This window comes from Strigops habroptila, chromosome 3, assembly GCF_004027225.2.
Source record: "Strigops habroptila isolate Jane chromosome 3, bStrHab1.2.pri, whole genome shotgun sequence".
In the NCBI taxonomy this organism is placed as follows: domain Eukaryota; kingdom Metazoa; phylum Chordata; class Aves; order Psittaciformes; family Psittacidae; genus Strigops; species Strigops habroptila.
This window is the reverse complement of record NC_044279.2, coordinates 86,759,209-86,782,445: the sequence shown is the minus strand read 5'-3', so window position 1 is coordinate 86,782,445 and position 23,237 is coordinate 86,759,209. Positions and strand designations below refer to the sequence as shown.

Genomic DNA, 23,237 nt, shown 5'->3' with positions numbered 1-23,237 from the left:
TCTATTGAACAACCTGGTGTTATGAACAGGCCACTAATATATCTTCGTATAAACAGTGGAGAAAAAAGAAAAAGTTGGAAAATTGAGCAAGCAAAGGTCAGGAAGTGCCAGAAGTAAGGATTATCTGAGTAATCTTAATTCCAACTGCTTTGAACATATGCATAGAGAGGCTAATTATGCAATTTTATAACTTTCCCTCCTCCTCTAGCATATAGGTTTCTTTTTTTCATTGTTCTGTATGCGATCCAAGCCTTACCTACATACACCTTCCAAACACTGCATATGTATCAATGAATTTCTTCTTGTTTTGCTTTCAGAGATCATCAATATTTTTTGATATCAGAGCATCACAAATTCTCCAACGCCAAATGGACTCATCTTTATCACACCCCTTCGAGGTAGGGAGGTATCACTCATCCTGTTTCATCAGTGGGGAACATAGGCACAGGCAGAATAAACCCAAAGCGATCCTGTCCCCATTATCAAGAGGCCCAGCTTGAGATACCAACAGCTTTTCTAGAGTCCTCACTATTATTACAGCACTTCACTGTGCAAAGCACAGCTTTCAACAGCTGGTAACACTAACCACGTCTGTACATCAGGCCTCAGAGCACCAACGCTGGTGCACATGCGATTTAAGCGGTGGTCATCTGTAAAGTCTTGTTAAAAACAACACAAACCCCTTTGCAAGGACAGGCACGGAGTGTGTTTCTTGAAAGCTGCTTTCTTTCCCCTCCGGCCTTCAGCAACACCTTACTTCTGCAATGGAAAAGAGCAGCTGTCCCATTGATAACATAACTCTCCATCATATAGCCCAGCTAGTTCCTAGAGCAGGAGGCAGGCAGAGCAGTGAATGCAAGGCTCCAGTGAAAAGCACACAAGCATCCATAAATTGGGATGGCAGGAGCCAAGTATTACAAGCCACCAACACTTGTATGCTCCCCTCCCAGGGTCTGCCTCCTTCCCCAGCTCTGCGGGACTCCAGCACTGACGGTGCCACCTATTCCTCCCAATAAAACAATTGTCATACTCTGCAATTCCCTGGAGCACGAGTCTTGTCCTTGCTTCCCTCCACCCCCTCCTACCTTTTTGTTCCTGTGCCTTGGTGGGAAGTGCTTATTTCTGCTCTTACTCCCCCTCTCCCTCCACATCCTGCCAACAAGCAGATGGGAATGCTTGTAGGAGCCTTGAGGTTAACCTATGTCTTTAATCCCATGTAACACTCTGGTGTTTTGAGATGCAGACTCTACTGCGCGCAATTTGTAGTGTAAAGATTTAACGTCAGTAGTATAGTAGGTTGATTTTGCTTGTGAGTGCTCGTATTGCACGTTGAACACCTCTGATACAGAAAACAGAAAAGATGACAGCTAACATTTTAACATCTCAAGAGGAAGGATCTATTGGAAACAGGAAAAAAATTACTGTTTTAATAGGTATATGCATATATATATTTTTAATATTCCTCTCTCCCTTCTCTCTCTGTTAATTTGTGTGTCACATATAAATTCACAGATGTTAGAACAGTACTGTGCTTGGTGGGGCTGGGTGGAGAGCCTTAGCCTTAGCTGTCTTCCAGCAACCCACACGAAGGGCCATCTTTTCCTCCAATTAATCTCTGCGTGGTGAACGATCAAGATGAAAAAACAGATAAGTGCAAACTTCTTCTGCCTGCAGGACGGATTTCCTCCACCATGGTTAAGAAACCCAACTGACCAGCTGACCCATCTCCAACCAAGAACTCCAATATCCTGCCCTGTTGAATACCAGCAGGTAGGATGGATGTGAACCACCTAAAAAGATGGAATATGTTCTTTTTTTATTTACGGTGGCTATTCTGTACAAAGCTAGCAATTTCCATGTGCCACCGCAAGCGTTTCGAGGTAGCCTATCAATTAGGAAGATGGATTAGCAAATTGTTAATGATGGTTTTATTGGGGTGGCAGCCAGGCACCTCGAGGCTAGACCAGTACCTCTGGGTACAGTAAAAGCACAAAACACATCCAACAAGCATGGAAAGGCCAGAAGGTACATCCAGCATACACCTTTCTCGATGCTAATGTACATAACAGAACCCTGAGGCTGAGGGTTCACATTTCACATGACGCCTCAGTATATAGAAGGAACGATCTAATTACATCCATCACAGAAGTGACAAAATGACACCCAGCTTCTAAAACCTCAATTTATGCTTTGACATCTCCGGAAAACCAATTCTTAACCCACGTCATCTATCAGGAGTTCCTCCTATTTTGTTTTATCTCAATGCTTTAATATAGCGTTGCCTTTGTGGAGGTACAGGTGGGGAAGTGAACACCGGCGTGACAAGATATTAGGAAGAAAAATTGGTGTCAGCCCATGAAAGCTTCTCCAGATCTTGGAAAACGGAGAGCCCAATGGAGAGCATGCCCTACAGCTTGGAAACAACTTGTGCATACGGTACCGTCTGCAGGTACAATGGCTTAAACCTGCTGCCACCTCAACCCACCGCCAGCATGTCCCACCAAGGGGTCAAGGTCTGTGGACCCAGCCTGCGGGGCGTCTATGGGGGTGTACCATGCTCCCCCAGGAAATCTTGGATACACCGGGCAAGCTTTGCTTCCCAATTATGGAGCAATCAACACCGGAGGGATGATTTGTTTTGGCAAGGGCTGAGGGGTGACAGCCTTGCTTGGCTACTGGTCATGTCATAAGCTACTTCCATAGCTTCCAGTGTAGCCTTTATTTCCACTCTTACTTGGATAAACTATTTTGAATACAGCCTGTACCTGAAGAGAATGGAGAGGTAGGAGGGGAAAGGTGAATTTTAGACATCACAACACGTTAAGTAATTAAAAAATAAAGGGTGTTTTAATTTTGGAGGAAGCAGGATAGAAAACTAAATGGAAGGTATACTTCTCTTTAATAATTATTTGATAAATTGTATATATATACTGTATGTACAGAAAAGTAGGAATGTCTTAGAACGAAAATCACTTCTTAATTAATTTTTGACCTGGTGCAAAAATCTGCCCAATAAAAATACGTAATAATAAACTTCTTTATGCTATAAAAATTACTATGCTCGAATAAAAGGGCTGCAAGTCAAGTGAACAGCAGGCTTCCTAACCACTACCAACTCCCTTCACTGTGAGCTTAGGTCACTTCAACAGGCCATAGGGGAAAAAAAATTATAAAGCCATTAGACAATGACATCTTTAGCAGAAAAAGAAGTGTGCTGACATTGATTTTGGTAATTGCTTGCCTTTTTTTTTTGTCAATAAAGGACAGGTTTTTAATACTCCTACTTGGGATTTTATGAACGTGGTAGCGCAGATTTGCAGAGATAGGGGTTGTAAAATAGCAGTGAAGCACGATGTGATGGGCAGTACCTGCAGCTGCCTCTTCCTTACAGCTCCCACCTCACCTCAACGATGCCTCCAAGGAAGAGTTTTGCCTTCTTTTGACTACGTTTTCCCTTGCAGCCTTGCCAAAAACCTAACGGATGAGAGTGCTTAAGAGCATAAAACTTACAAGGTCCACAAAAACACAGGGCTTTGAGCAACCTGGTCTAGTGGAAGGTGTCTCTGCCTGTGGCAGGGGGTTGGAACTGGATGAGCTTTAAGGTCCCTTCCAACCCAAACCAGTCTGTGATTCTCTGAAACAGTGTGCAACCAGCTCTCCATGAAGTAACATGTTTATCCAGACCAGTAGTAGGAGAAAACTGCCCTCTCTTTAGACTGTGTACTTCAGATAAATAAGATTATTTTGCTACAAGCAACTACAGGCTACAATATACTCACATAAATATATTAATGTCTATATGTGAATATGAATTTGTATATATCGGATACAGATAAGAAACACTTAACGACAACAAGTAGATTACTGATAACTGCTGCAGCTTCTTTCTGGGTAGAGTCCGTCATCCAGACTCGACATGATGAACCCACCATGGTGGGTTCTGCCATCTCCTTCGGAGCGCCCAGCGGGTCACCCTCACCGCACCAGTGCAAAAACGCTTCCCAACCCTTCATTAGCACACCCCTGCCTCTACTTGATCTAGAAAGCTGGCTCGATGGGCCAAACTCAACACAACTGCATGCAAGGCAGCCACTTCCACCCAGGATAAGCTTTTAGGGACTGCCCCATCTTCTGTGCCAGCAGCAGGGAAAGCCAAGCCCAAGAGAGCTGCTGGACTCAGCTTTGTCAAGACTATAACTGGAAAAGCTTGGTTTTAAGCTTTGGCAGCAACATCGAGGGCCTGATTTGTAGAATGGGCGAGGAGCTGAGGATGCTCAGCAGCTCTGCAAACAATAAGTCATCCCACTCTCGGTGGTTTGAGAGGATCCTCAATATAGTGCCTGTCCTCCTCTAACATACGAGTGGAGCTGGACCAAGCAAGTACAAGAGGTCTCTAACAGACACGTGCATGCAGGAGACGGCTTCTTCCAGCCTTAGATTACATCACTGAAGCATCCCCTTACCAGAGCAGGAGCAGAAATGTGCTCCCACTATTATTTACACAATATAAAGTGCTTTACAATTTCATTATTGAACTGACAGACTTTCTGCTGGGACCATACAATTTCGAAACAGAGGTGAGGACTTGAACAGGAAATTCTCTCATGAGAAAAATAAAAAAGAGGTTCAGACTGGTGCTCTTCACCCTGTCCTCCTAAGGATTGTTTTTGGCCGTTCTTTCTAGTGCAAATAAGCTTTGTGTTTTCTCAAGTTTAAGGGACACGGCAGTTTCAGGGCATCAGGAATGAACATTTAAAACGCATTAGGGATTGGGCATTCCTGTGCACAAGCAGCCCACATGATCGCTGCTCTCCTAAGCTGAAGACACGCTGTCAAAAATAACAAGGGACCCATTTCTGAATCTCACCATTAAAGTCTTGCGTTGCCGCATTTCCAGTGAGCCTGTATTACCCTCTGTCTGCAAACATTGGTGCCTTCCATTGCGGTGGACACCCATGGCTAGTGGTTTACCCACGGGGGATTGGCTATGAACATGAAGATCCTGATCCAGTTTTGGATACTAAGGTGCATCCCATGCCAGGAGAGTCAATTTAGTAGTGGATCCTATGGGATACCTGTGTGCCAAAACCGAGCCTGACCCAGTAGCCAGCAGACGTCGAATTCCTGGGTGATATCTAACTAATGCTATTGGAAGGCCAATCCATTAACAAAAGATAAAGGGTTTTTTAAAAAAATGGGCAGATAAGGAAAGCCATTTCACATCTTTTTTCTTTTAAAATGGTGAAGAAAATATCCCTTTCCAATCACTTTGCCCATCCCAAGTATTCTCCTCACTGATGCTAAAGGAACACAGGGAAGGGATGATCACTTACGACACAACACAGTCACTCTAATTCCAACGTAGGAGCTTTTATGATCCCTTGAGGGAAAAGTAGGCTGAGATGGGGAGATGTCAAGCTCGTAGGGGAGGAATGCCAGGTAGGAATGGAAAGGAGGATGTAAAAAGTTTGTACATTCATAGCTCCGGTTTGTTGGAATATAAGTTAATTTTTAACTCCAGGCACTGTGACGGGCAGCAGCAGTTAGCGATACGCTAACGTGTGCAACAAGGACTCATTCACTAAATTCTGGTTTCGCACCAATAATGGGATGTAGAGTTATTTTAGTGTTGGTTTTGTTTGTAATTGACCTGTTAAAACCATTGGGACCAAAGCCCTAAGAGCAATGATGAAACAGCACCCCCTGCAACCCCCAGCTGATCCATCACGCTCCGACAGCAGTTGAAGTGGTGGGGTGAGAACATCTCTCCCAGACTTGAAAAAGAACCTGAAATGGATGGGAATTCTTGACACGAAGCCAAAAGCTTGCTTGCTGTATCTGCTATGTGTGGTTTTACCTAAAGGGGGAATCACCTAAAACAGTGAAATTAAATTACTTACTTCTTGTCACAACTGTAACACTTTCCTAAAGGTTCTTTGGTGACTTTGGTGCAAGCTTTGATTTTTTTTTTCTTTTTTTTTTAATCTTTTTTTTTTTTTCCTTAAAGTTAAAACAGATCAACTAGTTTTAGTTTCCAAACCAAAGTCCAGATTATCCTCTTGGTTCCCAACTCTGCCTCCCCAACTTTTCTCGTTATGGTTAATAACGTTGGCAGGTAATAGCATTTGGATTGAGTGTGGCCATGCAGTGTGCAGGTGGGTCCGGACTAAAAGTGATCAATGGTCTGGTTGGACATAAATACAGTTCTCAACAGATTAAATAAAAATAAATAAAACCATGTCAAGGTTGCGTGGGAAAATAGCTGGTCCACATGAACACTAGGCCACTCTGTTAGAAAAGAATTCAAATTATGATAAATATCTGATTAGACACATTAATGCCTACTTGAAAAGAATCTTAAAGGTGGGCAACACGTTTTTGGAAGTACCCGGAGCTCCATCAAATTTCCGCTGGTTTCAGAGGGGAAGGAGCTGGTCACCCAAAGGCTGGAAAAGCCCCTTATGTTGAGTATTCAGGTTTTAAGCAACGATAAGGAGTTTTCAAAAGCTTTCATCAACCTCCTAAACAGGGAATTGTACACATTTTCCCTCCAGAGACTTCAGCAGGATGACACTGAAACCTGGTTGATGGTGGACTACTGGGAATTGAATTGCTCCATAAGCTCTGAGCGGGTGCGAAGGGGGTGATGGCAGGGCACAGATATCATCTCCTAACACCACCACCACCTGTAAAATCAACATGACAAAAAACTCGACTGGGCGTAAACATCCACTTCCAAAACGCGCCACAGTATATGTGAGAGACATGCCTTTTTATATGAACCCAATGGTGCACCAAACCTCCCCAAGGTCTTTCTTGCTGCAGGAGGAGAAAACCGGGTAACATCACGACTGCATTAATCTCATATTTGGGAGAAAGCCTCAGTCGTGGCGGTCCCTCCTTCTCCGAACACCCGCTCCATCCCCAGCTGCCTGCTGGAACCCATAACACACCTACTACGAAAATACCTTTTCACATTTTGGACAAATGCATTGAAAATGAAAACAAGAAATCACCAGCCTCACATGGGCAGAACACGTACATGGGTTATTATTCATTGCCATTCATTCAGAAGGCTTAGTGCTCGAGTGGAGCTTTGCTATCCCGGGATATTCAGATTATTCGTTCAGCACAAAACTACAGAATAAGTAACAAATCTTCACCAGCACGTGATAAAGGTCTGACCGGTTATCGAGGTTTTACTCATGCAGCCTATCATTTCAAACTCAATAACCAGCAGCTGCCAATTTAAAAACCTCTCTCTCCCCTCATACCCACATCAGGAATTCACACGAAGTTGATTTTTGTTGTAAACCCTCCGGATGTGCCGCTCAGCCTATGGACCAAGTACAGGCAGAATTCAGTCCCGGAAAAACCCATCATAAGCAGAAACTGATACATTTCAGCATAAGGTTTGGGGTTTGGTTTGCTTTTGTATTGGAGTGCAACACAAGCCTTATCTAGACTACTTAAAGGTCAGAGTGCCAGATTTTGTTTTGTGCTGATACATGTACTTCCATAGTCTTCAACACTCAAAGCAGCTGACTCAGACGGACTCGGGAGGTCGGTACTTTCATAAGACACACGGAGATGTTTTGGGCGTAATTTAACAGACTCCTGTAATATTACAGACTGGGGTTAGCAAGAACTACCGGAAAAGGACTTTATCAAAAAAAAAAAAAACAAAAACCAAAAAACCAAAAAAAAAAAACCAAAAAAGGGGGCAACTTGGAATTACTCTAGGTCAGTCCCTCTCACCAATTTCTGCTTGTTTTGTTTATTTTGCCAGATAGCCAGTCCAATGCACTCTATTCGAGACCCTCCTGCTCTTCACCACTGTCCCCTCTGGCGTCCATCCTTTTTTCTTTATGGCTGTTGTAAATTCTCCTCATCTCTTCTTCGTACTTGATAAAATTTTCCCCAAACCGTGTCCACGCTTTGTAGGGAACCGTGATGGTGTTACGGTAGGGCGGCCTCACCTCACTTACCTTCAGGAAAATGCCGTACCTGTTGGATCCCACGTCGAAGTAGAAGCGCTTGTTGTCCACTCGGAAGGAGGTGCCCTCGGGGAGCTCCGGAGGCTCATCGCCTCCCCCCCGGCGATCCTCTATGTCCCCCTCGCCATATTCTTCTATCAGCTGGACCAAAGCATCCCTGAACTCAATCATCCCTTGCGCCGGAAGGACGATCGTCTGCTCCTGTCCCAAGCTGTGGCCAAAATAACCCATCATGCCAGGTCCCCTACTCATGGTTTGTCTAATCCGCAAGAAGCGCCCTCGCTGGTTCTCCTTCAGGTCCAGGTAATACTTCCTGTTGTCCCTCTCAATGTATTCCGTTTTGAGGACGCTGTGAGGGTGCTCTTCGGAGCCGACGGACACCGGAGGCGAAGGCGGCGGGTGCTGCTGCCGCCTCCGGGGATGCTGCTCTTTGCCATTGCTGTGCTCGTGCCGGTGACCGTGGCCGCTTTTCAGGCCGAGGTGAGCATAGTGCTCGATGAAGTCCCCCAGGCAGTCCTTCAGTTCAGCAGCCACGGACAAGGAGAGGGTCAGCTTGCTTTTCCTGATGTTGTCCTGCCTGCCTCTTCCTATCCAGACCTCGGCGACCTTCAGGAAGCGGCCTCGGGAGCTCTGTTTCACATCCAGATAAAAGCGCTTCTTCTGGATGTCCACCCTCTTGGAGGCCAGCTCCTGGATCTCCATGCAGCCCCCCTGGGAGGAGGCTGGGTAATGGTACTGCTGCTGGGACTGGGAATAAATGCTCCTGTGCAGGCCAGAGCCTCCCAGGTTCCTTCCTCCTCCTCCTCTCCCTCTTTCCATCTTTACCAATCAGCTGGAAATAATACAGAACAGAGACACAGATGACAACATCAGCACCAGGGGCCTGCTCGGCTTCTCGGCAGCATCTCTGTTCGGCGCTGCTCTCCCTACAAAGCCGCCTGCATCCCTCTCCGCTGCCACGGCACGCAGCATCGCAGCAAAAGGATCCCGGGTGCTCTTCCCCTCCCCAGCTCCGGCTCCCAGCCAAGGGAGCCTTCCTTCCAGCAGCCCTAGTGCCCTCACCCTCTGTCCGCCCAATCCAGCAGCCCTCCCTGCCCTGTAGTGGGGAGCGGGAGCTCCAGTGGGGTGGGTTGGGGTGTCCCTGTTGGGGGGGGGGACACACACTCATCCCCTCAGAGCTCCCACTCCCCACTGCAGGGTGCCCCCACCATGCTGCTGTGTTTCCCTTCCATCACACTCCTCTGCTCTTCCTCCCCAGGGCACTGGGGGAGGGCACTGGGGTCCTCCCCAGCACTGTCCCAGTACTACCCCCCCGTACTCCCAGAGCCCTAATATTGCCCTCCCAGTGTCCCTAGACCTTCACTTCCTGCCCCCAGTACTGGCCTCCTCGCCCCTCCACAGCTCCAGCACTGCTCCCCAGTGCCTCCATATCTTCACCTCCTGCCCCCCCAGTATTACTCCTCTGTCCCCCAGTACTGCCCTCCTGCCCTCCCACTGCCCCATCACTGCTCCCCAGTGCTCCGCATCATTGCATCTCCTGCCCCAGTGCCCCCAGAGCTTCAGCTCCTGCCCCCAATGATGCCCAGTACTGCCCCCCCACTGCCCCAGCACTGCTCCCCAGTGCCCTCATCACTGCATAACCTACTCCGGTGCCCCCAGAGCTTTACCTCCTGCCAACCCCCCCCCCCCCCCAATGCCCCCCAACACTGTCCCCCTGCGCCCCCCAGCGCCCCAATACTGACCCCCTGCCCCCAGCGCCCCGATACCCCTCCCAGCGCTCCCAGTACAGCCCCCCCCGTGCCCCCAGTGCCCCAATACTGCCCCTCCAGTGCCCCTCAGCACAGCATCTCCTGCCCCATCGCTGTGCCCCCCCGCACCACACGTGCCCCGGCACTGCCCCACACCCGGTCACTCACCCCACAGCGCCCATCGCCGCCGTTGCCCTTCAGCCGCCGCCGCCACCGCCCGCAGCCGGCGGCCCCGCCGCGCAGAGCCACGGGCTGGCGCACCCCCGCCGCCCGCTCCGCCCCGCCCCGCCCCAGCCCCGCCCGGCCGAGGACGGCGGCGGCGGCGGCAGCGCGGTGGGCGCCGTGGGCTCGCCGGAGGGTGCGCGGCCCGCCCGGCCCCGGGACTACACTACCCACAATGCCCCGCGGCCTCCGCCGCATAGCGCATGCGCGTCACCTCGGGTAACCTCCCGCCGCTGCTGCCCGGGGAGACGCGGCGGGGAGGGGAGCTGGTTGTCTCCGTGACGAATTAAGAGCGCGACGAGCGGTGACGCGTTATGCGCCCTCCGCCGGTGGCGGCGCGGTCGGCGCTGGGCCCGCACCGGAGAGGAGCAGGGTCCGGGAGCGGGCTCCGGGAGCGGGGCGCAGGTACCTGGCGCACGGCGGGGCGGGGGAGCCCGCTGCGGCGGCGGCAGCGGTGGGGGGAAACGCGCCGCCACGGGGCCCGCCAGCGCTCGGAGGGCAGCGCCCCGCCGCCGTTCCCGGCTTGCTGCGGGCACCGCCGGGCACTGGGGAAGGGCCGCGCCGCGCCGCGGCTTTGCTCCCCCGCAGTACCGGGGCGGGGGGAAGGCGGGGAGGCCTCTGAGGGTACAAGCCGCACCTGAGAGGGTTCCCTGGGTGTGCGCCCAAAGACATTGAGGTGCTGGAGCGGGGCCAGAGGAGGGCAATGGAGCTGGTGCAGGGCCTGGAGCCCAAGTGTGATGGGGAACGGCTGAGGGACCTGGGGGGGGGTTTAGTCTGGAGAAGAGAAGGCTCAGGGGGGACCTTGTCGCTCTCTACAACTGCCTGACAGGAGGTTGTAGTGAGGTCTCTTCTCCCAAGTAACAAGCAATAGGACAAGAGGAAATGGCCTCAAGCTGCGCCAGGGGAGGTTTAGATTAGATATTAGGAACAATTCCTTCACCGACAGAGTAATCGGGTATTGGAACAGGTTTCCCAAGGAATGGTGGAGTCACCATCCCTGGAAGTGTTCACAAACCGTGTAGATGAGGCCCTCAGTGACATGGTTTAGTGGTGGCCTTGGCAGTGCTGGGGTAAAGGTTGGACTTGATCATCTTAAAGGTCTTTCCAATCTAGTTGATTCTGTGAGGGGCAGTGGGGTGCAGAAGAAATTCCCATGAGGAAATTAGGCATTTTGACCCTGTGTGAAGGCTTTCCCGTGGCTCCATCTGTGCTACCTACTGTCCTGGGGGATCCTGGTGTCAGCTCAGGGCAGGTCTCACACTCGTAAGTGCAGGTTATTGGTGTAACACCAGTGAGGTGTGTGATGCCATGGTGAGAGATGCTTGCTCGTGTGGTCTTGCTGCTGAAGGCACCCTGGGGCTTTTAGCTGGTTTTGTGGCAAGCATGTTGGGGTGGCAGATGGTGGGGTGTGTGCTGTAGGGTGTCCTGTCCTGTTTGTAGAATCCTAGAGTGGTCTGGGATGGGAAGGACCTGAAGATCATCCGGTTCAACACTCTGCTGTGGGCAGGGACACCTTCCACTAAACCAGGTTGCTCCAAGCCGTGTCCCACCCTTTGTAGTTTCTGTGCTGGTTTGTGTCATTTATGGTAATTGCAGCTCCCAGGAACAGTGTTTCTACTTCAGGCATCTTCCTAGTGGCTCTTTTGTGACTGTTTTTAGTATTAAAATGCTTTTTTAAAGTAGTCTTTGAGGTAATAGTTCATTATGCTGCTGCACAAGTGGACAGATAACCAAAGGAAGCCTTCTGCTTGACAAACGTCAAAAGGTGGTTTTGAGTACCGAAGAACTGAAACAGCATGGTTTGCCTACGATTTGGACCTGCTTCTTGGTGAGGAAGTGCAACTGGAAAGTATGTATGTTCTTACATGCAGTAAGAACATACTGCTAAGAACATACATACTATATATGTATGTACCCTGGATTTTTTGTTGAGGTGTGTTGAGCACGTAGGGCCTAGTGGGAGGAAGCAGGATGAGAAATTTCTTTGTGACCTGTTTGAATCTCCAGTGAGATTTCTAAGTCATGCTAGAAGCAGTCTGGGGAGGAGCTGGAACAGCTCTAATCCCGTCACTGTTTGCTCACAACTTGGAAATTCTGCTCCAGTTCCCTGAAAGCAAGCCCTAGTCATCAGGGCTGAAAATCTCCTGGTGTTATAAACAGCGTATCTTCCTAACTTAAATCTCTTTACTTTAAACTTACAGCATCTGTATGGAGTGCCTTCCCCTTCCAGGGAATGTACCCTGCTCCCTGATGCCCTGGGAATAAGCTTTCTCTGCTCAGCGAACTCATTTGGTTTGAATCAAGGGCTGGCAAATTCCTAAGCAACCTCAGCCGTCATCCAGTCTACGCCAAAGAGCTTAGCAGCATGTGCCTTGTTTGGTTGTACTTTTCCCTAGAAATTCTGGGTGGTTTTCTGTACCTTGGTTGAGGGCGCTCAGCTCTGAGGTCCTGTTTTGGATGTCTTGGGGTGATGTTTGTGAGAGTCTGAGAGTGCCTGGTTTGGGTTTGGAGTTTTAGATGGCTGGTTCCTATGCTGTTACCTAAACCACCACATCAGTTTGGCTAGGCAATGAGGGCTGTGTTGGCCAGAGATGGCAGTAGGTGTACTCTTCTGTTCCAAGTCACTGCTCTCCATGGAAACACACTCAGTTCTTTTTCCCATAGGACTTTAAGGGGTTTTCTCTGTATTTTGTGGGTTTTTACCTTATTTTCTTACTGACATGTGAACAAGAATATAATGCCTAAAGGTCTTTTGATGTTCAATGTGGGCAGCTCTGTAAATATCTATTCTTGTGCACAAATCCTTTTAAGTTCAAGGTAGTGAACTTCCATCATCTTGTTCTGGCCTGATGAAAGTAACGGCTTGTCTCTGTACAAACTGACTGTTCTTTTTTGTTCTTATTTTTATGTTGAAATAACAGAAATGTGGAAAAAATGAATAAAATGGGTTTGCCAGCTACTAATCTGCAGAACAAATATCCGCAGTGGATGCTTACCCAAAGCCAAGAGGAAGTTTCGGGTGATAAAAAGGTATGTCGTCGCATGGGGGATACTTAGCTTATTACTTTATTAACTTAACACAGGGCAAACTTTATTGATGTACATGGTGTAGTAAAACGACATTGGAGCACAGGCATGTATTTATACCTGTGCCTCTGCCATTTCTGAATGGTTACAGGTGTTTTGTCCTATGAATTATAGTTAAAATTAGCTGCTCGGTTACTGGTTGAATGACCTCACTAAAGTCTTTTTTTCTAATTAAAATATCATGTATCGACCGAAGGCTGTTGCTATTAGCTCTGTAGAAATTTATTCCTGACAAACTTGAATTTCAGTGTCAAAACCACCCAAATATAAGGGAGCTTTTGATGTGTTGCTCACCCAGTGTTGCGGGCTGTACACCAGGAAGGACTGGGGCAGGGGAGGAGGTTGTGTACATAATCGGAGAGCTCAAAATGCAGCGACCTCAAGTTGCAGCCTGGCAGGCGGGTTTGTTCTGGGAAGGCCCTCTGGCTTTCTGCACTTGCACGTGTGCAGTGTTTCGGATACCTCTGCACACGTATCAGAGGTATCAGAAGAATTAATTGATCATAAAGATTATGCCAAATTCTGGTGTTCCAAAAATGTTAACATGTCATTGGATGCATTTTTTCCTGCATATAAGAGCAGTTTTGGTATAGAACTTCCTACTAGAAGCGACACCCTTCACCTCTAAGATCTGAAACTGCTTTAACAAGTAGAAAACTGCGTGGCAAGCAGAAGACTCAGTTCTATAGAGCAGCAGTTAAAAACTAGTAGTGTGGATATTGCCATGTCAGTTAACCAAGATGACTTCCGTGTGCTGTGGTACAGCAGTGAACCATGGCACCCTGCCTCAACCAGCAATTTGTGGAAGGGTTTTGATTAAACTTTGACTGCTTATTAACTGGAGGGAATGTGTTATTGTGCAAGCATAAAATCAGCACTGTCTTTGTTCCAGAATCTCCCACTTCCAAGCATCTTCTTTCAGAAACTGTATTAAAACCTCTTTTATCTATTGTGGCCCCTTTAGATTGACAAGGTGTTGGTTTTTAAGTGTTAATATGGCATACTTACACATATTTGGTATTACTGGCATTGTAATTTACTGTGTATTTTGAACCAACCTGAAGTTTTTTCAGGCAGGTAAACTATCAGAAAGAAGTTCTGCAGTTCAAATGAGTTTTACCAGTCTAACTTTTAGTAAATGCCCTTCTGAAAGAGGGGAAAAATGCTAACTGGAGTGTTACATTTCACCTTACTTGTGTGCTTAAAGCTTTCGTTTGTAAGCCAGTAATCATCAGTTGATGGAGGACACTGGTCCTTTTAAATCCTTCAGATAATTTTAAATCCGTGAAGAGCTTTGTGAAGTTCCTCACACACAATATCTGACAGGGTTAAGTGAAGCCTGCTTGCTGAAATATGGGACCAAGGAAATGGGGGAACTGAGCTATTTTATATAGATGTACTGAAATGGAGATGTGTCAGAGGATTTTAGCCTGACCAGATTTGAATGACTTGAAAAATTACTTAAGTTATTGCCCATTTTTAATATTTTTCCCTCAAATAAGGGGTGGGCAAGCGCTACAGCATTTGAAATAGCGTTAAGGTTTCTTTTGACACTGTCTAAAATGCTTCTTTTCGCTAACATTGTTCTTGGAAAGCTACCGAATCTCTCTGGTGGGAAGAATGCAACAAAAGTAATTGAGGTAAAAACTCAGCCTGCAGGATTTCATTCTCAGTGCTTGGAGCTAAGCAAAGAAATGGAGGCATGGACCCAAATGTTTTTATAAAGGAGGATGTCACCCTTTTGTTAATTGGCAGTGCTTCTGCCCCTGTGTGTGGAGCACAGTTCTGCCCCAAGGTTTTGGGAACCACTGGTGCCAGCCTTGTTGGGACACAGCATGCAGCATTTGCAGCGCTGATGCTTTGGTGTGGCCAGTAACTGAGCCTCTTCCAAATGTTGTTTGACAGAAGTCTGCTTTTCAGAGGAGTGTTTTGGAAGATGGGCTGCCATTCCTAGAGTTCCGTGGCTCTGTTGTATACAGCTATGAAGTCAGTGACTGTTCCCTCCTCTCAGAAGATATCAGGTAATAATCGCTCTTACTCAATTTTTCTTTGTGGTTTTTTAGTGCTGTTTTCTTTCCGAGTATGCTGCAGTTTCCTATCCACAGTATGGATAGCATGGGGAGGTATGAGCTATAAGAAGTCAGGTGTATGTGTTAATTCATAACTGGGGACTATATGTGTCAAGAAAAGATAGTATATTAATGATGCAAGTTATTATTCCCTGCCTTTTAGCGCGGTGGGTTAGATAAAGAAAAGCTTTCAAGGGAGCATAAATTACTCCACCTTTTGTATCTGGCTGTTTACTGAGGCTTGTGTATTGGGTTTGCATGGTAAAGTTTTGGTAGTGGGTGGCTCCTGTGAGAAGCTGCTAGAAGCTTTCCTTGTGTCTGATGGAGCAAATGCTAGCCGGTTCCAAGAGGGACCTGCTGCTGGCCAAGGCTGAGCCCGTCAGTGATGGTGATATCACCTCTGTGATAAATAATTTAGGAAAGGGGGAAAGAAAACGGCACAAATGCAGCCAGAGCGAGGAGTGAGAATATGTGAGAGAAACAGCTCTGCAGACACCAAGGTCAGTGAAGAAGGGGCAGAGGAGGTGCTCCAGGCGCTGGAGCAGATCTCCACCTGTACCCCATGGAAGGGACCCACGCTGGAGCAGCCTGTTCCTGAAGGACTGCAGCCATGGAAGGGACCCACATTGGAGCAGCCTGTTCCTGAAGGACTGCAGCCATGGAAGGGACCCACGCTGGAGCAGCCTGTTCCTGAAGGACTGCATCCATGGAAGGGACCCACATTGGAGCAGCCTGTTCCTGAAGGACTGCAGCCATGGAAGGGACCCACGCTGGAGCAGCCTGTTCCTGAAGGACTGCAGCCATGGAAGGGACCCACATTGGAGCAGCCTGTTCCTGAAGGACTGCAGCCATGGAAGGGACCCACATTGGAGCAGCATGTTCCTGAAGGACTGCAGCCATGGAAGGGACCCACATTGGAGCAGCCTGTTCCTGAAGGACTGCAGCCATGGAAGGGACCCACGCTGGAGCAGCCTGTTCCTGAAGGACTGCAGCCATGGAAGGGACCCACGCTGGAGCAGCCTGTTCCTGAAGGACTGCAGCCATGGAAGGGACCCACATTGGAGCAGCCCGTTCCTGAAGGACTGCAGCCATGGAAGGGACCCACGCTGGAGCAGCCTGTTCCTGAAGGACTGCAGCCATGGAAGGGACCCACATTGGAGCAGCCTGTTCCTGAAGGACTGCAGCCATGGAAGGGACCCACATTGGAGCAGCCTGTTCCTGAAGGACTGCAGCCATGGAAGGGACCCACGCTGGAGCAGCCTGTTCCTGAAGGACTGCATCCATGGAAGGGACCCACATTGGAGCAGCCTGTTCCTGAAGGACTGCATCCACGCAAGGGACCCCGGCTGGGGCGTTCATGAAGACCTGCAGCCTGTGGGAAGGACTCACATTGGAGAAGTTCATGAAGAACTGTCTCCTGTGGGAAGTACCCCATCCTGGAGCAAGGGAGCAAGGGAAGTGTAAGGAGTCCTCCCCTGTGGAGGGAGGAATGCAGAGACACTGTGTGATGAACTGACTGCAACCCCCATTCCCCTTCCCCTGTGCCACTGATGGGGAGGAAGTAGAGAATTTGAGAGTGAAGTTGAGCCGGGCAGAAGGAAGGGGTGGGAGAAAGGTGTGCTAAGAGTTGGTTTTATTTCTCATTATCCTACTCTGATTTGCTTGGTGATTAAGTAAACTAATTTCCCCAAGTCAAGTCTGTTTTGCCCATGATGGTTATTGGCGAGTGATCCCTCCCTGTCCTTATCTCAACCCATGAGCCTTTCATTATATTTCCTCTCCCCTGCCCAGCTCAGAAGGGAAGTAATAGAGTGGCTTAGTGGGGCACCTGTTGTCCAGCCCTGGTCAACCCTCCACTATGCTAGTGCATGCATGTGATAAGATCTGCTAAGGTCTGAGGTTTCTTGGAGCTTCTGGAACCAGCAGGAATTTCACAAACCTTATGGTCTTGATTTTAAAATGGTTTCTGTGTCCTGTACGTATGAAAGGGGATATGCCAGCTTTTAGTTGTTTTTTATGTAAGATGATTTAAGCCTAATAATTTAAATACTGATAGAAGAACAGTTAAATGTGAAGAGTATCCGTTTCTTTTTTAGGCAAAGTTTATCAGATGGGGCTGCTGTTGGATTTGATATTGAATGGCCACCATCATATACTAAAGGAAAAATGGCCAAAATAGCAGTAATCCAGATATGTGTATCTGAGGAGAAGTGTTATTTGTTCCACATCTCTTCCATGTCAGGTACTGTGTTTTCTTTCTTTCTTATTTGTTAGGGCATGAGTTGCCTTCTGTTTACTCTGATTAAGTTTGAACTTAACCTTTGAGCAATAGCCAATATTTCATGCTATGCTGGGTAGTAAAAATCCATCCTTCTCTTTCCTGCCTATAATAAATGGATTTATTCTTTGAGTATTGCCAACGTATATCAAGTGGATCTTAGCCCAAGTCTTGCCCTGTGTGCTGGCATACAGTGTCTTAGGGTCTGAACAAGGCAAAATGATGTTACTTGAAGATTAATTTTCTCTTTGGGAAAGAAGATTTGACTTTATCTTTCAAAATTTAATTCCCTGCTTATAGAATGAGCTTTCTGTTTAGTGTCAAAATAAACATGGAACTTAAATGTAGCGGGCTGTGTTTCTTAATCTGGCTTTCATAATAAAACCCCACAAAGACGATGGCCATTGTGCTGTTTGGTTCCTAATACGTGCATTTTGTGACATTGGCTATCAGAAAGAACACCGGATACCTGGTGAGATGCAGCTGTGGGAAGAGAAGGGGTTTGTGCTCAGTGAAGTCTGAATTCATTATGGATGTGAATAAAAGCTTGCAAATAGGGAATATGGGAATGAGGGAAGGAGGCTGCAATTTTATAACCTTTGGTTTGAATGTTAGATTGAAACTATGCCTGCAAGATGTCTCTGATTTCCCTGGGGTGTGCATGCTGAGCTATAATGGTGATAGTTTTAATGTTGGTGTTCAATCCTTTGTCATTTATAGCAAATGGGGTGGAAAATTTAATTGCTGGAGGCTATTCAATCCGGGAGGCAGAAAGGTACAAAAGGCACAAAAGAAAAAGATTTGAGGAAAGGAAGCTAAGAGAGCAAGAATCATCAAGAGCTGAAATGCTTTTGATTCTGTAAGTGAAGATGTTTGTGTGTCAATGCTGTGTACGGCTGCATGTGAGCTACTGTGTGTTATAGCAGAAGATGGTGTTTCCTCCTGAATAATTTCCCAAAATTTCTGCTCTTGCCACTGGGAGATGTATTCTGAATGGAGATGTCAACCTTCTTGCAGGAACCACAGCCAATTTCTGCTGATTATGCAGAATATATTCGATCTACAGAAACGTAGATGTTGGCAGGATTAGCCACTTGGATAAGACCTCCCATTTTTGGGGGGAATGGGAGAGAAATGCTTCTTTCTGCAGGAAGAAGAGTGTGGAGAGTTTTTGAACTGTGTATAAAGGAAAAAACCTACATATATTTATCAGAAAGATTCTTGATAATTTTCCATGTCTTATTCTTTTTCCTTAAAGACTTCTAAGAAACTACAGCCTGTTTGTCAGGGTTTAGTCTCTGTATAGTTCTGGAACTTAGACTTTTTTAATTCATACAGTCACTTTTCTAGAAATTAGGTGGTAGAAATGGGGGACAAGCCCTCTGCTGGGAAGTTGCCATCCTCGAAGGTATTCATGATTATATTCTTACGTGAAAATCCTTTATTCACTAAGTCAGCTGCATATGTTGCAAGCTTTTAGTCAGCTCAAGTGTCTGTCTCCTCCACAGAGGAGTAATTTTCTAATTTTTGAATTGGACCTGCAACTTCACAGTCCACAGCACAGCTGGTTGTGGCTATAGTTGCAAAGATGTCTGTATTGTGTCTCAGTGGTGGCCATGAAAGTGTGGAGATAGTCATGTAAAAAAGAAAATCAGCCATGCAAAGTGATTGTTGAAGTATATGAATACATATTACAGTAGTGAAAAGGTGAAATTTGAAATAGGAACCAAGCCAGATATTAAGTACTATGTGTTTGAGGGTACTAGAATTGCACTTGAGACTCATTCAAGGTACTCAGCTCTGGGTCCCTCAAGGTATGTATGTAAGATACTCATTTTAAATGGAATCAAACACGGTGGGGAGAAAAAGGTTCTTTTGGTTCATGTATGAAGGGTCTGTGGTTGTTGCCTCCTGTAGAAAACCAGATATGAAAGGTACGCGCTTTTATTCAGTCCTGTAAACTTGAAAACATCCTTTGATCCAGGATTGTGGTGCCATAAGTTAGGGATAAATCAAAATACAATACTTAGCATCTGTGTACATCCATGAACATTTTTCTTTCTTACAAGAAAGAAAAGACTTGTCTGGGCTTGGCAGAGGATCTGCATGGCCAGTTCTGTTTTACAAATGCTGTTGTTGGAGCAGCCCAGTGTTAGCACTGACTGTCTCTCCACAGAATCTGTTTTCTTGGTCATTTCCCATGCTTATGGTTTAAACTGTTTTCCAGGAATGAAAAATAGTGAAAAACTGGAAGGAATTCTGTGTAAAACTAAAGTTATGTTGTGTTTGGTTTCGTGAGCATCCAAATCTGTGAATTGAAGTCTTTCTCAGTTAGAGGTTGCCTTTTGGTAATGTGATTTAGTGATCGCTAAGACAAAATAAGGTTGTTAATTTTCTTATTGATTTGTTTTTAGATGCAGAATGAATTCGCATGTTTCAAATGTTTCATTTCTGCTTGTCTGCAGATGATAAGTTGCAACCATTTGGTGTTTGCAGTCATTCCAGAGTGCAAACAGCCATATAAACAGAGCAACTTTGGGGTTTTTCCCTAAAAGCACAGTTTTTTGCAGATGGCTCTTGTGCTGAGATTTTGTTATTTCCTTTGGACTTTTTGGCATCTTCCCGTATTTAGTTTCTCATGTTTGGGCTTCATCTATTTTTAGGTTTTCCCAAGGGACTCAAAAGACTGCTTGAAGATGAAACAATTAAAAAGGTTGGCGTAGGAGTTGAGGGAGATCAATGGAAGCTGATGAGTGACTTTGAAATCAAACTGAAGAGCTTTGTGGAGCTGGCTGACGTTGCTAATGAGAAAGTAAAACTTAACTCTTTTCTTGTGGGAGGGGATCTTTTTATTGTGGAAGGCTTCCTTGGCTTCATAATGGAGTTCAATGCTAATAGCAAACATGTTCTATAGAATAAAGCAGGGATGTGTTGTAACTTACTTAAAATAAGTTTGTAAAGAACTCTCAAGGAATTCCACAGAACTGAGTAGTGCCTTTCAGTGAGTTCGTTCTTAGTGAGCATTTGTCTCCTGTCTGTTCACCTCTCATGTTTACAAGGTAATTCAGCTGCAGATGCATTTTCTTTACTCCGTAGTACCAGAACGTGTCTAGTCAGGGCTCTACTGGCAATGGTGTGCTTGTCCCCGCTGAACCTTTAAGATGCAAGAAATGCTGTGGAGGCAGTTAAGGACTCATGCCTGTTCAAAGGGAGGCAGCCCTCGTGCCATGGCTTGCTTGGTGGTCTTTCAAGTCCTTCAAGCACCAACGTCTTCCTTCAAGTCCTTCATGTAGAGTTGTAGACCACATAAGCTAGAGCCCTAGAAATATGTTGGATGGGGCGTTGAGCAACCTGGCCTAGTGGAAGGTGTCCCTGCCCGTGGCAGGGGGTTGGCACTGGATGATCTTTAAGGTCCTTTCCAAACCAAACCCTGCTGTGATTCTATGAAATATCTTTCATAGGCTCATCACAACTCTGAAGTTGGTGTTGCCTCTGCTCTCACGTGGGTGCAGTTTCCAGAGCCTGATGACCTGTTGTTTAGAAGTGGTGTTGCGTTTGGTGCACCCTGAATTTCATATTAGTTGGATTTTGGTTAGGTAGCATTTGATGTAGGGTGTTACAACACCATCTTAATAAGGAAGTGAGCAAAAGGTTCATTACTTTCCAAATCACACTGCCATACTTATTTCTAACATGTTCCTTAAAGCTTTTCTTTTTGTATATGCAAGGCTTTTCCTCATCTGTACTTGGCCTTTCCCTGCACTTTTCTTTCCTTCTGTGCATATTTTGTTTGGTACGATGGTAGCAACAGTTGCAGTTTCCTGGTGAAGGACAGATTTATGCCCAGAAATAACACTACTTATACCCTTCTCTGCTCTGTGCTTTATGTACCCTGTGTAATTAAATCATAGCCATGTGATATATCATCAGCATTTGGGGCGGTGCTTTCCTTATGAGCACTGGAGTAGAAATTGAAATTGAAACCTGGAGCTTCAATTCGTAGTGGCTTGGGAGTTGTACAAATTAAACTGTGTTGCTCAAGCAATAGGAGTTGTTTCTTTTCAGACTAGGTGTTTCCTCAATTCACTTCCCCCACCCTTTTTAATCCCAGTGTCCAACTCCAGGAGAATTTGTTATGAAGATGAGCAATGTGATCTTCTGCTAAAGAGAAAACAACCCAAAAATAAACTTGAAAGAGAAGCCTGAGAGAACAAAATAGGATTATGTATAATGGCACAATGCAGGGGGAAGGGCTGGGGGAACCTAAAACGAGCAGTTGGTTGGGAGTTTTTTATACTAGGTTTAAAGGGATGAGCTGATAATGCTGCAGTTCTGCATGTTTTGCAACTGCTTGCAAGCTGGAATAATGGAAAGCTGTGCCTGTGAGTCCTGAATCCTTAGGGTCTGAAGGGAAGTTTCCCAAACTGGCTATTAAGACAATAGCATGTAGCAACTGTGGATGACAAGTATGACTACAAAAGCAATTGAAAACAGTAGTGTGGTGGGGTGGCTTCTAGAGACTTCTGATGCACTGCTGTTTCCCAGCATGCTGGGTAGTGGTTAGCATGGTCTAAATGGCACGCTCTGGCTTGTGCTTGGTTTCAGACTGGCAGAAGATGACAAAACACTTACAGGAAGACTTGAATATTCCAGTGTTTATATTAAATAATTTCCTAGTGTTGGATATGGAATTTCTCTGATTCGCAAGGCAAATAATAGAAAAATCCTGGAGGAGAGAGGGGTTACTGTTTAAGTCTATGGCTTTATCAACTGGAGGCTACATTGTACAGCTATTTTTGGTAGAGTGACAGTACCACCTCACATTGTGTGGACTCACCTGGCCCTAATGCAATCTTTCCTTGATTGTAGCTTGATAATGTAGCTGTGTCCTCTAGCAATACAGTTTCAGGGCAGGGAAGTACAGCTTTCAAATGGCTAAACTACCTTTTAATGTGATGAGAAAAGATTCAAGGCTGGAGAAACAGTTACTGCTTTCAGGAACTAGTTTGTGCTGACTAACCCAGAGCTCTTTGCTTCTAATGAGGGATTAAGTACACTTTACTGCTTTGAGGAATACATTCTGTCAGATCAGTTGCTTCCTCCTTTAAACAAGTCCTTTTGTTTGTTTGTTTCCTTTCCCCAGCTGAGGTGTAAGGAGATCTGGAGTCTAAATGGTCTGGTAAAACACCTTTTTGGCAAGCAGCTTTTGAAGGATAAGTCTGTCCGCTGTAGTAACTGGAAGGAGTTTCCACTCAACGAGGAGCAAAAATTGTATGCAGCCACAGATGCCTATGTACGTACAAGGAGAGATCACTGTTCTTACCCATGTGGAGTCTTCTCTAATGTGCTGTTAGCTGCAGTTTTTAATAGCTTTCTGCTGCAGAACAGAGTGAACGTAGGAAGACCATGAGGTCTGCTGTGGATATGGGATGCTTAAAGGTGGAAATGCCACCAAATATGTTGCTGTCCAATTTCTTGTCTCAAGTTTTTAAACCTCAGTGTTCATCCTGAGTGTTGTAATATCTTCTCTGTTGAAGATGGTGCTGCTCGTACCTAGACTAACCTGTTTTATTACCCGCATCACTTAAAGAGGATATTGTATGAACACTTCACATAGGAAATTGAATGTAGATGGAAGAAAGAAACCCCATTCCACAGCAGCCTTGGACCCCCCATGAGGTCCTTACCTCTAAATGTTTCATGGTGTTCCAAGCTTTGCCTTTGTATTGAAGTTTTTTCAGGAAGCAGAGCTCCTGGAAGTTCTGCTGTGCTTTGAATGTGCCAAGTTACCCAGGCACCAACAATCAGCCTGAGGAGTGTCTGTCCATTTGGACTC

The 23,237-nt window shown here is 46.3% G+C and overlaps 2 protein-coding genes across 45 annotated transcripts in view; one reads left to right on the top strand and one right to left on the bottom strand.

Annotated features, from left to right (window-relative positions):
* Nucleotides 1-229: 229 nt before the first annotated feature.
* PURG (purine rich element binding protein G) lies at nucleotides 230-9,944 on the bottom strand. 4 transcript variants are annotated; one of them, XM_030479464.1, is made up of 3 exons: nucleotides 9,914-9,944; nucleotides 7,989-8,829; nucleotides 230-7,617 (listed from the first exon to the last, which is right to left on the bottom strand). In XM_030479464.1, exons 2-3 carry the CDS (start codon nucleotides 8,814-8,816, stop codon nucleotides 7,477-7,479), a joined length of 969 nt encoding a protein of 322 aa, XP_030335324.1. In that variant the 5' UTR covers nucleotides 8,817-8,829; nucleotides 9,914-9,944; the 3' UTR covers nucleotides 230-7,476. The 4 variants fall into 4 exon arrangements, 3 of the variants coding, with proteins under 3 accessions (XP_030335324.1, XP_030335323.1, XP_030335325.1); XR_003990555.1 differs by having other exon boundaries at nucleotides 7,527-7,617; nucleotides 7,759-8,829; XM_030479465.1 differs by having other exon boundaries at nucleotides 7,529-7,617; nucleotides 8,008-8,829.
* A 246-nt stretch (nucleotides 9,945-10,190) lies between these two features.
* The window catches only part of LOC115605248 (general transcription factor IIE subunit 2), a 73,490-nt gene continuing 60,443 nt past the window's right edge, over nucleotides 10,191-23,237 (top strand). For 31 of the 41 annotated variants that reach the window (XR_003990550.1, XR_003990552.1, XR_003990551.1 and 28 more), the window contains exons 1-6: nucleotides 10,357-10,372; nucleotides 12,883-12,997; nucleotides 14,960-15,075; nucleotides 17,220-17,365; nucleotides 20,065-20,213; nucleotides 22,545-22,694. Coding sequence is in view for 38 of the 41 variants with exons in the window: in XM_030479406.1 (XP_030335266.1) it covers nucleotides 12,902-12,997; nucleotides 14,960-15,075; nucleotides 17,220-17,365; nucleotides 20,065-20,213; nucleotides 22,545-22,694 (657 nt within the window). In the remaining 3 variants the exon portion in view is untranslated. Of the gene's footprint in view, nucleotides 10,373-10,662; nucleotides 10,687-12,882; nucleotides 12,998-14,959; nucleotides 15,076-16,583; nucleotides 16,739-17,219; nucleotides 17,366-18,121; nucleotides 18,261-20,064; nucleotides 20,214-22,544; nucleotides 22,695-23,237 lie in introns of those variants that run through there. The other 10 variants (XM_032919795.1, XM_030479414.1, XM_030479399.1 and 7 more) reach the window with 10 other exon arrangements.

Bases quoted from the DNA above. Each gene is read 5' to 3' on its own strand.
- PURG (XM_030479463.1), bottom strand. From the start codon at position 8,816: ATGGAAAGAGGGAGAGGAGGAGGAGGAAGGAACCTGGGAGGCTCTGGC.